Genomic DNA, 16,434 nt, shown 5'->3' on the forward strand with positions numbered 1-16,434 from the left:
GAATGGTTGAGGGATTGTTCGGGAAGGGTTCCTGGCTCTAACGTCTTAAGGTCTGGAGACTGCCTGGGAAGCTAGATTTAGATCAATCCAAAAAGAGGTGTCCTCAACAAAATCTGAGTTGAAGTGGAGAAGCTGGACGGTCCAGTTTGCATTTGTTTAGAAGGAGATGAAGTTGGTGGTTGATCTCTTGGCAACATGAAGAGAAAAGACTCAGCATGACTGTGCTAATTGGATTCTTTCCAATGAAGTCTTGTTGCTGCGAGACTTAGCTGCTTAGTTTTGTTTTATTTCGTTTCTCTGCTCTTTGTTCTTTATTGGCCAAAAAAATATGCACTAGCATATTCTATAAAGTATTACTTTTCAGGAAGGGGTATGGTGTGGATGAAAAAATACTATCTTGGCTTAGGAGTATGAATGGCACTTGTTCCTGCTATCTCTATCTCCCATATTTTGCAATAATAAAACTGCAAATGTCAGTTTTTGCCCCCCTTAAATTTAAGCTTAATTGTATTATTATAGTGTTAATGATAATGAATTAATTGTTTTATATTGAGCCAAATAAAATTCATTCAACTGGGTCTATAAACCTTCTCTTTCATAGTTTTTGTTTAAACCATGTGGATTTTTATTTTACTTCATTTGTGTGAAATTTCTAAGAGTAAACACCCAATCCGACCTCTCCATTTTTTAGAAGAATAAAGCGATCTCTGTTTTAAAAAAAGGTACGTCTCGGCCGCTGTCTTTGTGTTCCATGAGACATGATGGCTTTTCCGTGGCTTCCAGCGATAAAAACAAACAGAATTAGTATACGTGTCACTTAATGGTGATGAGCTAGTCATCAGGTATCAATTAAGTGCCAAGCTGGCAAGTGAAAAATAGACAGTCAATCTGTCCCTGTCTCTCAAACAAAAATATTTTCGTTTTTAAGTGGGATGGGAGGTTCAAATGTTGTGCATCTTCACTATCTACTCTGGAAATGTGTCACTGTATTCAACTGTAAACCCTAGGACAGCATGGTTGAGAGTGAAGAACGTGGGTCGACGTCAAATTGCGAAGTGGGAGAGTTGAAAATGAATCAGGTTGGAGTTTGAATGTTATTGGGAATGTGGGATCAAGGAGGAAGAAGAAGTGGGTTATCCCAGAGTGTACATGTGGAATTTATGCAATTTTGTTCATGTCCGAAACTGATATGAACCCAAACAGACTATTCTTTCGATGCTCATACTTCAAGGTAGGTTTATTAACAATTAAAACGATGTTCACTTTGTTTTCTATTAGATTCTTACAAAAGAATATTATTTTGTAGACTCCAACACCTCGTTGCAAGTACTTTTGTTGGCTTGATGATTATGTTGCATCATTCAATGAGAATGCTATAAATGCTCTTTTGTTCGGAGGTTTGAAGCTAAATCAGAATCATAAAGATGCTCATTCTTCTGCAAATGATAACAAAGTTAGGGAGCTAGAAGAAAGATTGGTTGGTTTAGAAATTCATTTGAAGAAAACTATATTGAATTTTAGTCAAATTAGGTGCATTAGTGTTGGATGTGTTGTGTTGCCATTTGTTGCTGGAATTGTAGTTACAAACCTATTTAGTGGTGTAATTTAGAGAAATCATATGTTGCTTCTGGAGTATTGTGAAACATCATGATCATGGTTGTTAAGTTGTTTAGGCTATGGCATTTGTTGCTGTCGATCACTTTTGATGCATGAATATAAATACAATTAACCTACTTTTGTTTTTATATGTTCGTTTATTTGATTTTAAAGAATGCAGTAATATACATGATTTTGTAATAAAGTAAGGCATTATGTATTTGTTGAACAAAATAAGAAGCCATCCGTTGAAACTTGAAACTTAACGCATAATGCCATAATAATAAAACAAGGGAAGCATCATAACAGCCCTTACTAATATAGTTATCCAAAAGAGTATTCAACCAATTATATCAGTGATTGCATGTCTTAGCACCTAATTATATAATAACAAAAGCAGGGGCAATAGTATCACACTCCACACCATCATCAACAAGATCAGCGACATTTATCGGGTGATCAAAGTAAAGATAAAATTTATTATTGCTCTTATTTCTCTTCTGAGCACTCAGCTCGCTTATCTTAGCATCACCTTTGATAACATGTAGCCTAACTTCCATGTCATTAGCAGTGTTGTCAAACCAATACATTTCCTTATATGTTGTATAACCTAACTCCTTAAATAAAGTTTTTAGATCAAAAAGGTTAATATAGTCTAAATCCATAGGTGGATATTTATGCACTTTTCTATTAGAATAACATAATACCCCCTCTGAATTTCTCTTAAAACTTCTTCCATGATGAAATATAAGAATAACCATAAAATCATCCATCTAAGAATAACCATAAAATCATCCATCTGAAACAAACAAAGTAATTGATGTTTTAAATTACAATCTCTAAATAAATAATTGTGATTTTAATAGAATATATATAGTCAAAGTAGGTATATTTTAATAGAATACATATAGTCAAATTAGGTATATATTTTAATGAAGTAATACACATATGGTGACACAAGAAAAAAAATCCAAACTCACTACTATACATGATGTAATATAGTCAAAGTAGGTAGGTATATATTTGCTGGTTTTTTTTTTCCACGGAAAAATCAAATTTCAATAGAGTACATGAACAGTTGTGGAAGTATATATTTGCCTTAAACATTAGAAAGTTATTGGAACTCTTTTATAAACACTAATCATAGCTATGTTTGTATTAATATATAAATACTATTGAAATTTGAATAATGATAACTATATCGATAGGATTTATTGTTATATATAGAGTTTGTAATTTTAATATAAGCAAATTGATACATTTTTATTATGGTCTTACTTCCTATTTTCTATATATGAATTCCATTGCAAAAAGGGAAAAGATCTTTATCTCTTGATGACAAAATGTTTCAAAATTAGCAACATTGAACCCTAACTAAACTTTATTTATGCGATGCGACACCAACCCAGAAAAAAAAATGCAAACACTTACTTCCCAAAATTAATTAAACAATACACAATGTTACTAATATTTTAGTTGAAGAATCCGTTACTTTCCTCGAAAGCTTACACTAGAAAATTCTGTCAACATCGTTAGGGAGTCTGTTAGTGGTACCGTCTGAAGCTTCACTTGGAGCGTTGTCAACAACACTATCAACGTCTTACTCAGCTCCACAACCAGGTAGAGCGTCGTCGTCTTCAGAGAGAAGATAAAAGGATTTTTGGGTATTCTGTAAATAGGAAAAAGGGAAGAAGGGCTAAATGGAAATCTAAAGCACGCGCACTTAGCGCACCATTTCAATCTCCACTTAAAACGACAACGTTTTTGTTTGGAAGACAGGGACAAATTGACCCCTGTCTATTTTTCACTTGCTAGCTTGGCACTTAATGGATACCTGACAGCCAGCTCATCACCATTAAGTGACACAGATACTAATTCCGATTGTTTTTAATGCTGGAAGCTATGGAAGGGCCGTCATGTCTCACGGAACACAAAGACAAAAGCTAGAACATACCATTTTTTTTAACAGGAATCGTTTTATCCTTCTAAAAAATGGACAAAACCGGATTGAGTGTTTACTCAATTCCTAATCCTAAAAGGCAAATTACCACTCGTCCAAAAAATAAAATTCTCACACTTCTCTCATTATACCTCACCCCTGAACCTCTCCTCTTCCGCCGTTCACCGCTTCATCTTTGCACTGTATGCTGTCGCATCATGCTTCCCTTCTGCTCCCTTGCCTCTGCGCTGCCTCCTGTTTGCTCCTGCTCCCAAGCTCCACTGCTCGGTCTACGCCTCCGATACCTCTTCTCAGTGTTTCTATAAAACAACTCTCTCCTCTTCGTCCAAGCCTTCAATCTTAGAACCACGAGAAAACTAAAAGAGAAGGGTGAAAATAAGAGTAAGACTCGAGGAAGAGACACCGATAAATACTTAAGAGAGTCCACAAACCAAACCATCAAAGCCCATATTTTCATAGTCCAACAATACAAGAAGCTCACAAAAAGAAACCAGTAATAACTGCAAATTAGTAAAAATACAACTAATTACAATTGAAAAAAGACAAAACTCTGCCACCTTGCCAACTTCCAATAGCTAGTGCTTCAACTGAAAGATTCAGACACAGTACATGTCTGACCAAAAAAAGACAGTACATATATACATGCCGCACATGGAATCTATACATGTGAATGTTTTTCTTATCTATACCGTAGAGTTTTGCTTACCTTTTTTTCCAAAGAAAATGAGTAGAGAAACATCTAGTAAAAGGCCAATTTAGTTTCATTTTTAGGTTGGCCAAATATAGGAATACCGAATATTGCTATCGTAGTCATGCCATGTGAAATTATAACCATTTCGGATAAAGGATTAGGACTAGTAACTTGTATTAAGTGATAAGACAAGCCCCTAGAGTCTTAGACGCAGTCCCGACCTCCTATCACTTATCCCTCAACCGCCACGTATCACCAACTTTTAACGCAGAACTTTTCAATGCAGTCAACAGAGGAACTATAATGCAAAATATTTGAAAAAGCACATATTGCCATTTTTATCCTCGTAGAAAAATCAAGCACAAGTAAATTGAATGGTATATCAAAGATCACAATTCTTTAAAATAAAAACACAAACTTGTCCAGCGGAACTTTACCACTTGTAAATTGAATGGTATTTTAGAAGGGGTACAAAAGAGACTAGACAAACCACATTTTATCATCCCAACTATAAGACCTAATAGAACTCCCAAAGAAATGATATTTTAAAAAAAAAAAAAAACATCAACATTAACCCAAAATCTATCAACACATGGCAAAAACAAAAATTTACATATAAAAAAAAAGGCACTTGGTTGTCAAAATATTAAACTCACTGTAGTAATTCCCAACAACGTTCTTTTGTCATTCATCCACCTCACAGTCTTCTTCATCCAACAGCTTGTAGACACTGAAGTGGTTGACCCTGATTTTCCATTCTCCTTTAATGGGATCGTATGAAATAAATTCAGCACCTTGGTCCTCAGCCTTTCTCTTAAGCATCTCCGTATATTTCTCGATCTTTGGCCCTTCTGTGTATTGTTGCCCAGTTTTCTTGTCAAAACATTTGATGCTAAGGAGAGTAACCTCAGCGGGCTTATTCAGCCCTTGTCCAACAGGTGGCTTCTTTGCATCATCCATGTATACAATCACCTCACGGTTGTTGAACTGAATAAGGGACTCAAGGTCAAGTCCTCTTACATCTGTCTCACCCAAGAATCTGATGCTGCCATAACCTTGCCTTCCGACCACAAAGTCCTTGACATGACTGCAGAATCCTGGTTCGGCTCTTTCCTTTGCCGCCAGCTCATGGATTCGAGGCTGCGTATAGTAATCAGAACGCCGAAGCTTTGGCATTAGTGCCTCAACATCAGCTCCATGTTCGTACACAATTGCAGCCTCACCAGCCCTGTGCCCACTGAGGGTCTTGTATACATCTGCCTTTTGAGGAGAATGGTCCTCAACACTCCCATTGGGTACTTGCTTTGTTGGAGGCTGAACATGCTCCTTGACAACCCCATTTTCCACTGCAGTTTCTGAAATCAATCATCAAAATTCAGACAATGTTTCAATAAAACAATCAAAAATATAGTATTCACAAACCAAAGAGCTTCTGTATAACTAAATCAACTACTACAAAATTCATATGTACATACTATTGCTAGCTGAGCTGGTCCCATTAACTGGTTGAGTAGATGCTTCTTTAGATGCACTTCCTGAACATGGTATTAAGAAACAAAATAATAAGTCTGCTTGTCATTTCATTAAATCTCTAGGAACGGAATTTACTTTTTCAAAAGGGGACATATGAGAGACAATAGGACCACCAACATAATATGGGATGCAAACCCATTACAGTAACACAATTTTCTTTTTATATAGTTTTTCCCTTTTTTGGTGTGGGGGGGTTGTTAATAAAGGTGTTGCCCGATGTTGATAGTGATATGATTTCTATCTTATCAAACACTTGAACACAAATCTTTGGATGGCATGCCTTGTGTTAGCGCATAATCAAACATACTAACATGGCCCATACTCAAGTAAAATAAATAAAACACTAACCACAAACAATTTAGAAAACATTACCATTCTCCTTCACTGGGGTATTTCTATCCTTAAAAGGTGATGCTTTCTCAGATGAAGCCCTTCCAGGCCATTGCTCCATGGGACAAATAATCAGTGCCCTTGGGTTTTCTCTAGGAATGAAAAGTGCATCAGCCTTTGGAGTGGTTGGAGTGTCCTCATCATCACTAAAGAATGGAACCTGCAGGCAAGAAGTGCAGTCATACACCATATTCATCTCCATAAAGGAGCATGTTATTTAGAAACCTAGATTGATAATAAAAACTACAGTACTCACCTTTGGTCCATCTGTTTTAGACGGAAATTTCCGGAGAGGAACCCTGACTCGTCTTTGTGATAAGTGTCGAGAAGTCAATAACGATGATATTCTAACAGGCGCAGGTTTGTCTTGAGCCTGGAATGAGATATCGTCAACCATATTTTAAATGCACATAAAAGATCAAAGTAATTTATGCTCAATTACAAAACCAGCATTAAAGACCAATAGAACCAAAGTTCAAATAAAAGAGAGATCTTCTTACAGGCATGCTAGAGATTCCATATTGAATTGAAGTTGTTCCACCTCGACCAATTGACATCTGAGGCAAAGCAGGAAGTGTTCCAAATGGATTGGTCATTGGTGCTGGTTGTGCAACTACAGAGCTCGGAGTAGAAGACCTGTCACGTGAACACATAAGCAAAGAACCTTATATATTTTAAATACAACATCCAAACTTATCAAAGAAAGAATAAAAATGCAATTCTACTCCAAAAAGACAAGCAAATAAAAAGACAAACACAATTGAGTGAGGAAAACCACTAAACAATTTAATATCGAATACATGACTTTACTTAGTTACAAGAGTTGTAACTTACGACAGTCCAAAGTTACTCTGCCCAAATATACCTGGAGTGCCCCCGAAGCTACTTGCACCAACTATTTAAGACAGTACAGTAAGAACTCATTAGAAACATTAATCCTTCAATCAGTGAAAGGGAGAAAAGAGAATAGGCAATAGATAATATATTTGACTGACTTGGTTGTGTCTGGCCAAAGTTGCCAAAGGCAAAGGAACCACCTGATTGAGCAGTCTGTGGTTGTTGGAAAGGTGTTGAAATGGATGGCTGCACACATAAGTGAAAAAAAATATATTAGAAAGTCAAAATGCAGTTGAGTATAGGCTCAGTCTTGCACACAAATCTGTACTAATCTTTTTGTCGATACCATTTTACCTAGCGTAAAATTAATTTAGTTTAGACACAATTAGGAAGCAATAGTACCATTAAATACATGTAGCAAACAATGCGATGAGTATAGGCTCAGTTGTTATTGTTGTTATGGGATGTATTAGCAAGGACCAAACTCCTAACCACTTGGTCATGGAGGGTTTAACATCATGTCAAGAATCAACTCGTTCAGTCACAACTAGATAGGTTAATGTTTCAATACTACAACTGTATTGCATACCATCTTTCATTTACTTAGCCTGCATTACTCCTCTAATATTAAATAATACTTGGTAAAGATTCTTACACTGTTATGGTTTCAATAGATCCATGTCAACAACCCTGGCTTTTGTGTGAACATGACCATATTTTATCTTGCTTGATACAAACATTGTACTCTAACGAAACTAAGATTAAAAAGTGAAAAGCAATACTGCATACATATAAATACTCACCGCCGTTTGCCCAAAGCCTGTCAGAGAATTAGATGTGAGTGATGAGCTGCTCGAGAAAATGCTTCCAACAAGCCCAGAAGAAGGTGAATTGAACAAGCTAGTTTGACCAAAAGATGAAGTCTGCCCAAAGGGAGAGGATGTCTGTCCAAAACCTGAGCTTGGTTGCGGGGCTATAGAACTAAATAATTGGGATGGCTGAGTGTTCCCAAAAATGCTTGAGCCAAATGGTGAAGATGAAGTCTGAGAAGAAACAGTATTAAACAAGGATGTAGAAGATGTCCCAAAGCTCGGAGAAGAGTTAGCTCCAAATGGAGAGGGGGATGAGCCAAAAATAGAAGGCTGTGATACGCCTGTTGTTGAAGAACCAAAAGCTGATGAACTGAAGGCAGGAGCAGATGATGTTGTACCAAATCCAGAAAAAGTTGAAGTCTTCTGGGCAAATGGGTTAGAACTAGTTGTCGTGCCAGAAAAAGGGTTGGCAGATGTTTGACCAAACCCTTGTATAGGAGCAAAGGTGTTTGTCTGTGTTGTAGATGCTCCGAATGGCGAACTAGTGGTCTGAGCAGAGGAATGTGGCCCACCTGAATTTAAATCGAATATAGATCATGTCAGGGTCATTGTAATTGGAATGAGCAAATTTATCACATTATTATTTATAATAAAGAAGTAAGTACCTTTATCTCCCAATTGATAGTCCTCCCATCTTAGCTCCTCGTGGCTTTTTTCTTTGTAAATAGGCATGGCTGATATCGATTCCAATTTAGCAGTCTGTCCAGAGGTACCACTATCAGCTTCTGTCGTTGGTGTATAGTTAGCTACTCTACTTCCACCCCGTTGACCTCCAAAACCCGGCTGACCAATACCAGCATTTCCAAAGGCTGGTGATGGAGTCTGGGATCCTGTATGAAGAAATATGTAAGGAGAACATTCAATTTCCTTGGCATAAGGTATACGAAACCCAAAATAAAGTCATTATCATACACAAGTCCCAAGTAGTTAAGAATAATTGTCACTAAGTAGTCAGTATTATAAAGGCTTTTTTAACTCACCGAATGCAGAACTCTGCCCTCCAAAAGGTGAGCTTGTACTTCCAAATGGGGTGCTGCCACCAAATGCAGAAGAAGACTGACCAAAAGCTGGAGTAGAGCCAAAACTAAATGCAGGGGTACTTGAAGCTCCAAAAGCTGGAGTACTAGAAGCTCCAAAAGCCGGAGTGCTAGAGGCACCAAATGGAGTGCTTGAAGTGCCAAATGCAGGAGCACTTGATGCACCAAAAGGGCTAGTTGAGGCCCCAAATGCTCCCCCGCCTCCGAAAACGGAAGTATTGGACCCACCAAATGCACTTCCTGTGTTACCAAAGGATGGGCTGGAAGTTGAACCAAATGCAGGGGTGCTAGTTGCACCGAATGCTGGGGTGCTAGCAGCACCAAATGCAGGGGTGCTAGTAGCACCAAATGCCGGGGTGCTTGAGGCACCAAACGCAGGGGTGCTTGTGGCACCAAACGCAGGGGTGCCCGTGGAACCAAACGCTGGCTGAGACGATCCACCAAAAGGAGTTGACGAACCAAAGATGCTGCTTCCAAATGCTGGTTGTGACGGCTGGGTGGCACTTCCAAATGGAGTTGTTTGAGTGGGAGTAGATCCAAAACCTCCAAAAACAGGCTTCTGACCAAAAACAGATGATCCTATATAGCAACCAAGTCGGTTAGCAGATTGAATTAGAGAAAAATGAAATAAAACAAATTAAGAGAATAAGCAGAAAATATGCCAAAAGATGCTAATGAATTATTAAGTGCAAAGAAGTCAAGGCAGGAATGTGTAATATAATATGTCACTCGAAGTGTGTAAACAAAGCTCAACAATTGCATTGCAAGTCCATCACCAAAACAAAACCATCAAAATAATTAGCTAATCACCAATAGGACCACAACATCGTGAGGTAACGGTGCAAACCTTTGTATGAAGACTGTAAACTGGCATTTCCTTTTTGGGGCGTGTGAATGGAAGGGTTTGAAGATTATAATAGAGGAACCTTTCCATTCCCTCACTTGCAAACCAAAAAACTCAAATCACATACACAACCTTTATTAATATGATGCTTTTCATTCTTCCAAATGCCGAAAGAAAGACAGTTACACAAAAGTAAAATGAGAACTAAACTGACTAATAATTGGAGTAACAACAAAGATTACATAAGCATGCTTACCCCCAAATGATGATGATGAACCACCAAAAGCTGGGGTGGAAGGTGACGCACCAAAAGCCGGAGCCGAACTACCAAATGCGGGCGAAGATGAAGCACCAAACGTTGTGGTAGAAGAGAAGGGAGAAGAAGGCTGAGCAGCACCAAACACACCAGTTGAAGTACCTCCAAATATGGAACTACCTGTCTGCGAACCAAAAGGATTCGTACTACCAAAAGGCTTAGGGGCAAATGGATTGCTGCTAGAAGTATTCTGCCCGAAAACAGACTGTGAGCCGAACGGGCTCGATGAAGACTGCCCAAAAGCTGGCAAATGAAAAAGAAACACACCACTTTAACAATATACAATTACCCAATCCTAAATGACAAACCAATTATAGTCTAATAAATTATCACATGCTAAGCTCGAACCGATACACATCTCAAAGAAAAAAAGAAATTAAGAAATCATAAATATACAATTAAGAAAAATGAGACAAAATTATCACAAAACATAAGAATAAAAGAAAGAGAGATTAATAAGCAAGGGCAAATGCACTTACGGTTCGTTGAACCAAACATCGTCACAAGTTCCAAAACACAAAGCGGCCTCTTGTTGCCCCCTAACTGCAATCATCATTCACCAATATGCACATTAGAAGCAAAAATTAATTTAATTTCTCTTTATATTTTATCCTAAATAAGGAACAAAATTAACCAAAATAAATAGCAATACGCGAGTCGTATGATTTAGATTTAGGGATCAAATAATCAATTAATCAACGACATTCTTACGACACCAATCAGTTGAATCAAGGTAGAAGATGCAACAATATTATCTGAAGGGTGTGTGATTCAAATATTAGTTTTCATTCCTAAGAATATCATCCCCAAGAATATAATGCCTAGGAATGAGATTACTCTAGCATGTAGTATTTCTATGTTTGGTTTACAAAATTTAATTCCTGGGAATGAATAATTTTTTGTTTGGTTGGATTTAAGTTCTTTGGACATATTATGTAATATGTCAAAATTACCCCTAATATCAAATATTTTCTAGCTTTCTTAATAAAATTAAATATAAACCTAATTGAATATTACTTTTTTACATTGAAATTTTTCTTGAATTTACAAAAATACCTCTAATAATAAATTTACTATTATATCCCTAATAACAAATATGTTTCATTAAAATTATTATTGATTCTAATTTTTTAATTTACTAAAATACCCCTAATATCAAATATCTTTAATTAAAATTAGCATTATCACAATTAAAATTAGCACAAAATACTTATCTAAATTTCTAAAAATCCCGTAATTCATGTTCGTCTCATAATCCACAGTTAAACTTATATAAAACAAATCTCAACAATTCTAACCACATATGTATTAAAAAGCTTCACTATTATCCAAATCAAAGTTACAAAGAAATCTCAAAAGTCAAAACTTACTAGCACTAATAAGTTTAACTTATAATAGTTTGGGTAAATAGCTTAATTAAGCTCCTTTTGAAAAAATACCTTAAATAATAAATGCTTATATTAAAAATAGCTTATAAATAAGTTATTTTGTGTTTGGTCTTTTAGTTCTAAAAGTGCTTATTTTAAAAGAAATGTGATAAAAAGCTTTTTATTATGAGAGAAGTCATTTGTTCAACTTCTCCATAAGTACTTAAATAGCTTCTTAAAAAGCTATAATTTGGTTTTAAAAATTGCATCAGACATTAATATTATACATTTTTATAAGTTAAAAGTTAAAAAAAAGTTACTTATGACCCTATCCAAACAGGCCCTAAAGCATACATGCACAACTCTTGTAAAAATGTTATCAAAATTTCTCTGTTTTCTTCTTTAATTTTCCTCTGCTTTTGTCCTTCCCCTGATTAATAACAACAAAAATCACTAACACAACATACACTACAGAAGATTCTCCTCATCATCATACACAACCAAAACTCCAGTCATGATAATCATAAATTATATACTATTAGAAATTTGAACAACCACTACTATATATAATTCTCATCTGAAGTAGTAATATAACAATTTTCTGATTACATAATAATAAAAAAAAATATTATAGCAAGTAAAAAAGACTAGTAATAGAAGAAATTGCAACAATAATCATCACTGTCCATTTTTGCATAGTTATACAAGCATGGGTTATACAAGCATGATCCACAACATTATATAAGAGTAATGATAGAAAATTAGACAGTAGAAAAAAAAAATCCAAGGAGGCACACATCAAGAAAAATTAAGATACCATTTGCAGATAGAGAAGGAGTATATGGAGCCGATGGTGTTGGATAAGGAGCAAGTGGAACTGGCATTATAGATTACAATACTTTTAATAAATAAATAAAGAAAAAAAGTATTAAAAGAATTATATATTATCTTTCTCTGCCAAAATCTACAGAGAGGAAAGCAGTTTCTTCCATTTTATTTTGTTTCAACTCCTGAAAAGTGAGGAAACGAACAGCATTTTCCTTGTAGTGATAAATTAATACTCGTTAATAAACCCCATTGTCAATTGGCTCAAAAAGCTTTTCACCCGTATCAAAAACTGAGGAATACAGGACAAAACAAACACCTTTGAGTTTTACTGCCCACTAAACATGTAAAACTTGAAAACATGAAAAGGATTTACTAATCTAGAATCATCAAATTAACACCAACACTCTCCAAAATTGTGCTTTTCTGACTGATAAAGGAATTATTACATCTACCTTCACAAATCAAATTTCACTAACATAGTAATAAACAAATCAAATACTACCATAAACTACATCATATGTCATATATTTCATTGCTTTCGATAAAAATCATCAACATATATATTACCAAATATGACATACCTATTTGACAAAATTTTTCAAACCTAACACAAACCCTCATGCCAATAACTCACAGCACAAACAGAGTTCATCAAAAAAATAAATACATAAAAATAAAACATAAAAATCTAAACATAAAACAATGTCAAACCACATGTTCTAGCAGAAGCACTAACAGTTTAAAAGGAAAAAAAAAAATTATCAAAGAGAAACATAGATGAATACCTAGATTTCTAAGATGTCAAGCAATTATAGATACATAAATACATTAAAATACTGAGGTATCCTTAACCCAAATCCTTACCTGAAGAAGAAGATCTTGTGCTTGAAAAAGATGAACAAGGTTGCAGAATACAAATTAAACTCTCTCTGGGGTTATTGCTGAGACGTGAGGAGAGAGAGAGAGAGAGAGAGAGGCGAGGGAGGCGCGGCGACAACACGAGCAGGAAGCACAGCTCGAGCAGACGGAAACGACGTGACAAAACGACGGAAACTTTAAAAAAAAACGGAGGCGTTCTTAAACAAAAAAAAAAAAAAAGATGGCGCAACGAAAGAGAGAAAAACTTACAGTGATATTGTTGGGAAATGGATCTTGGTTCCGAAGAGTGGGAACGGTGGTGGATTAGGGGAGAGAGAGAGGAGGAGAGAGAGAGAGAGAAATGGGGGTTTGGGTCACAGTGACAGAGAGAATGGGGATTGTATGACTAATAGTAATAAGTGCTGCATCATAGCGTTAAAATTCCGTCCTAAACAGAAAAAAAAAATTGGAAATATAGCGTTAAAATCACGAAGGTAAACCATCTTCTACGAGTATGGCAGGAAATCATTTATTTATTTTATTTAGCTTGAAATTTTTATGTTTTATTTATTTTTCTCTAATATTATCTTTTCATTTTGTTATTTTTTATATGGATAATTAAAATTGAAAAAAAGATAACCTGTTAATTAGGCTACAATATTATTTTTAAAAATTAAAAACTGAGCTACATACATTTTTACAAAAAGAAAAATAAAAAAGTTAAAACCAATGATTTATTATTTTATCTATTATTTTTATATTTTAGTAGCATTAGCATTTCCCTGAACACCAATTGCCTTTTTTGGGGAAAAAAAACGCAATGTTAATTTTAAATATTTAATATTTTCAAAATGTTTCAATTTTATTCTATTGGTATATAGTATACGAAAAATTTAGAGTAAATTACTATTTGTATCCAGAAAAGTTAAAAACGCTGACATATCTACCCATAAAAAAAAAGAAATTACTATTTGTACCCATGAAATATGGATTTTGCACAACAAAATTATTCAAACACTAACAAATCACCTAAAATCTCTAAATTACCCTTATCTTCACCACCATTTTTCTAATCTCAAATCTCACTACTACCCAAACACTTCTTCACCACCATTAACACCATCACCGTCACCACCACCGCCATCACCACCTCTACTACTCTTGGACCGGTTCTCAACCTTCATCTAAAAGTTCAAAACTTCACCCCATCATAAAACACCCAATTCAGCCAACTTAAGCACATGCCAGAGTTTGAATACACAAAATCTAGAGACTAGAGTTAGAATTCACAGCCTCAATTGGTGTAACAATGGTGGAGATATCCAATTTTCCATTAAACCCAAAGCCCGCAAAAGAAGAAACTCTGCAATCTCAGATGCAGAAATCTATACCCAACCCTAAAAACGTACGAACAATTAAACCCGACTTCAAGTGCCTCATCCTCAACCTCACAGTTCTCTTTTCATTTATTCTAGGTTTTCCTGTTCCTATGAAAATCCATCGAAATCTACCGCGCTCCACTCCCCTTCGGCCGAATTGAATTCTTCTCCTTGCAACTGGAGTCCAATCCCTTACTTCCCCTGCTGATTTCGAGCCATATTCGTCGGCGTCAAGGCTTGGTCAGATCCTGGCAGCGAACATGAGAGCAAACAGCAAAGCGGCAGAGAGAACCCCAGCGCGGTAGAGAGGGCAGCTTGTGTGGAAACGAAGCCAAGTATCGATGCAATCAACATGGAAGGTTTGTGAGCAAAGAGGCAAGGTTTGAACATAATCATCTTCTTCGAATTCGAAGCAGCAAATGACACCGTTGTGGTGTGAAGATGAACGGCGAGAAATGTCATTGAGTTCCCTAGTGTGTATAGGGCAGTATAAAAGGAGAAAGGGATGGTTTTGATGGTGATGACGTTAGTGGTGGTGGTTGTTGGGGATGAGAGTGGCGGTAAAGAAGGATTTGGGTGAGAATGGCATAGTTGTCAGAACCGAACCGGTCAAGCTACTGGATTACTGGGTCATTGGTTCAACCGGTGGATCACTGGTTGAACCGGTTAACCCAGTCCTATGTAAATAAAAAATAAAAAATAGTAAAAAATTTAAAGTTAAAATTTAAAATACATATTTTTACTAATATTTTAAGAATATTCAGCTATTCTAAAATAATATGAAACAAAAATAATAAGTATTTTGTTAATTTTACTCTATCATAAATATTTTATTTTATTTTTATATTAAAATAATAATTATTTTCAAATTTTAATAATTTACTAATAAATTTATATCTATTATACTATTATATGCTACAAGTATTTATTAAAAAATAATATTAATAGATATTATATAATTATGAAAAGAAAAAAATAAGTGAATTTATAATTATTGTTAAATAAAAATATAATTAATTTAAAAATAAATGAGTTTATAACTAAAATTAAAATAAATTAAATAGAAGTAAATATATTTAATTAAAGATATCTATATCTATATATATAATAATTTGTAAACATATTAATTGGAATTGTGATAGCCTGGTGGCCATAACTTACTCCTTTTTCATTGAGGACAGGGGTTCGAATCTCACCCCACCCATTTTGAAAAATTTTAATTTCCAACGGTTCGGTTGGACCTATTTTACCGTGTTTGACTGGTTTACTCCGGGTTTGATCGGTTCACACCGATTCTCTTCCTTGTTCGGTTTAATTAGCAGATCGGACTAGTTTAGGATTCGGTTCACCAGTTTTTCGGTCAAACCGGCCGGTCTGGTCCAATTTTTACAACATTGGGAGTAAAAAGAGAAGTTAGAGTTAGATTATATTAGAGGATATTTTGGGAATTTCAAATAATTTTTTAGGATTCGGGTAATTTTGTTAACAAAAGTCCATCTTTCATAGGTAGAAATGATAGTTTTGCTTATTTGTGGGTAGATTTATCAGCGTTCTGAACTTTCATGGGTAGAAATAGTAGTTTACTCAAAAATTTATCTAAAACTTAAATTAGGATGACAGCAAATCAACAATGTGTAAACATTATCGATAAAAAATTTTATCTTTAATTCTTCATTAAAAAAATTGTGTAGAGATTTTAAGTGTGTTTATTGTTAAGTTAACCCTTATACATGAGTTTTGATCCCGTTCAAACAGAAAATTATGAATTAACATGGGAATTGCTTGGTAGATTTAATATTTTTTTATCCATACAACTACCCAACTGATCTGATTTTAAAAGCAAAGTATATATAAATTTTTAATAGGAAGATACTAATTTCAATTAGTCTATATAATTTGTATTGTCGTTATAGTTTTTAGAACTAA

The 16,434-nt window shown here is 35.1% G+C and overlaps 1 protein-coding gene across 2 annotated transcripts; it reads right to left on the minus strand.

Annotated features, from left to right (window-relative positions):
• Positions 1-4,665: 4,665 nt before the first annotated feature.
• LOC107617805 (nuclear pore complex protein NUP98A) lies at positions 4,666-13,630 on the minus strand. Of its 2 annotated transcripts, XM_088500052.1 has the most exons (14): positions 13,400-13,630; positions 13,136-13,324; positions 10,556-10,619; positions 10,017-10,319; positions 8,860-9,495; positions 8,485-8,709; positions 7,811-8,391; positions 7,166-7,253; positions 7,005-7,065; positions 6,671-6,806; positions 6,427-6,543; positions 6,153-6,330; positions 5,723-5,782; positions 4,666-5,602 (listed from the first exon to the last, which is right to left on the minus strand). In XM_088500052.1, exons 3-14 carry the CDS (start codon positions 10,572-10,574, stop codon positions 4,932-4,934), a joined length of 3,075 nt encoding a protein of 1,024 aa, XP_088356178.1. In that variant the 5' UTR covers positions 10,575-10,619; positions 13,136-13,324; positions 13,400-13,630; the 3' UTR covers positions 4,666-4,931. The 2 variants fall into 2 exon arrangements, with proteins under 2 accessions (XP_088356178.1, XP_016175161.1); XM_016319675.3 differs by having other exon boundaries at positions 13,136-13,579.
• Positions 13,631-16,434: the final 2,804 nt, after the last annotated feature.

This window comes from Arachis ipaensis, chromosome B9 (assembly GCF_059453495.1).
Source record: "Arachis ipaensis isolate K30076 ecotype BB chromosome B9, ASM5945349v1, whole genome shotgun sequence".
NCBI lineage: Eukaryota > Viridiplantae > Streptophyta > Magnoliopsida > Fabales > Fabaceae > Arachis > Arachis ipaensis.